The sequence below is a fragment of the Bison bison genome, unplaced genomic scaffold (genome assembly GCF_000754665.1).
Source record: "Bison bison bison isolate TAMUID 2011002044 unplaced genomic scaffold, Bison_UMD1.0 scf7180017858899, whole genome shotgun sequence".
Taxonomy (NCBI): Eukaryota; Metazoa; Chordata; class Mammalia; order Artiodactyla; family Bovidae; genus Bison; species Bison bison.
Window position 1 is genome coordinate 3,712 of NW_011489471.1, and position 1,646 is coordinate 5,357.

At 47.1% G+C, this 1,646-nt stretch overlaps 1 protein-coding gene across 1 annotated transcript in view; it reads right to left on the reverse strand.

Moving 5' to 3' along the window:
* LOC104981273 (arylsulfatase H-like) overlaps positions 1 to 1,646 on the reverse strand; it is a gene marked incomplete at its 3' end in the record, with an annotated part of 8,633 nt that overhangs the window by 2,578 nt on the left and 4,409 nt on the right. The window contains exon 4 of the mRNA XM_010830272.1: positions 803 to 956. Coding sequence (XP_010828574.1) covers positions 803 to 956 — 154 coding nt within the window. The remainder of the gene's footprint in view (positions 1 to 802; positions 957 to 1,646) is intronic.

A 1,646-nucleotide genomic window follows, 5' to 3' on the forward strand; every position in this document is an offset into this window, starting at 1 on the left:
TATATTATTTATGTGTAAATATATTTATATAATTATTCCATATATTTTTGATAATATTCTGAGTATTATATACTATGTTATATCTTATATATAGGGTTTCCCAGGTGGCTCAGTGGTAAAATATCCATCTGCCAATGCAGGAGTCTCAGGTTTGATCCCTGGATTGGGAAGATCCCCTAGAGAAGGAAATGGCAACCCACTCCAGTATTCTTGCCTGGAGAATCCCATGGACAGAGGAGTCTGGCGGGCTACAGTCCAAGGGGTCACAAAGAGTCAGACATGATTGAGCAACTAACACACACACATACCAAGCAAGCAGCCTGTCTCCTAATTCTTTGCTCACAGAGTCTCATCTTAGAGGAATCACTCATCAGACCAGAATTCTTTGGGGTAAAGTTCCTTGGGGTCATCCTGTCTCACTCATCACACACACACACCCCCATGAGGTTGTAGAATGTCAGGCGACCTAAGTCCACAGAGCAAGTATTACCTGAATTTGATCACCGCTTCAGCCTTCGGTTCTCAAGTTCAAGGGGACACGCTTAAACATTGCTACTGGTGCTACCACAAGATTAGCACCCTTTCTGCAAACTATTCCATTTCAGGAGCAACGAACACTCAGCATACTTACTTTGCCTTCTTGAGATCCTTGGCACAGTTGGTTTTCAATACCAAAGGCCCTAAAAATTGTCTTAAATTCCTTCCCCCCCCCCGACCGTGTATCATCTCAAAGAGGTGCCAACTCCCGTGTACTCAGCCAGCCTCCCTGGGAAGGATGACCACAAGGAAAGGGAACCCAAACGAGCTAGGTTTCAAGGTCAAGGCCATACCTATAAGTCCCGTGCGGTAACCTCGATGCTGCAGGAGCTTGGCAAAGGTCGTCTCGTTGGGGGGCAGCCCGCCTGACCCTCCGAGCCAGACCACGTCACGATTCAGGTTGGAGGAGGATGCCATTCCTACGTTCACAGAAGCACAGTGGGTGAGGACCTCAGTCTCATCGTAGCGACCACATGGACTGCAGCCGGCCAGGCTCCTCTGTCTATGCAGGCAAAAATCCTGGGAGTGGGTGGCCATGCCCTCTTCCAGGGGATCTTCCCCACCCAGGGATGGAACTCACATCTCCTATGTCTCCTGCACTGCCGGGTGGATTCTTTACCCACTGAGCCACCCAATTCCAAACTAATGATGGAAAAAAAAATTAAGTTGGGATCATGACCCTCAACTTGCTTAAGTCTACATGTTGAAACTGTGATTGGGGGTGGTGGGGAGAGAAGGAATGTGAGGCAGGGAAGAGTAGGAACTCATCAAAAGGAATCCATCATTTCCTTTCCATTTTCTCTGCCAGACTTTCTTCTCAACTGGTTCTTCTGATGTTCCAATCTCATCCCCAGAGACTGGACACATCTGCTTTCATGAAAACCCACTTTTCTTAAAAAAAAAAAAAAAATCTCTGCTAGCTTTAAGACACAAGGAGCCTCCTGGGGGCTCTTACTATGAGTTTCTGGAAAAGGGCACGTTCAAGGTCATCTGGAAGTTGCCCACCAGGGGATCAAACCATGTCACTTATATGCACACCGGTATGGATGTGGGAGTTGGACTGTGAAGAAGGCTGAGCACTGAAGAATTGATGCTTTTGAACTGTGGTA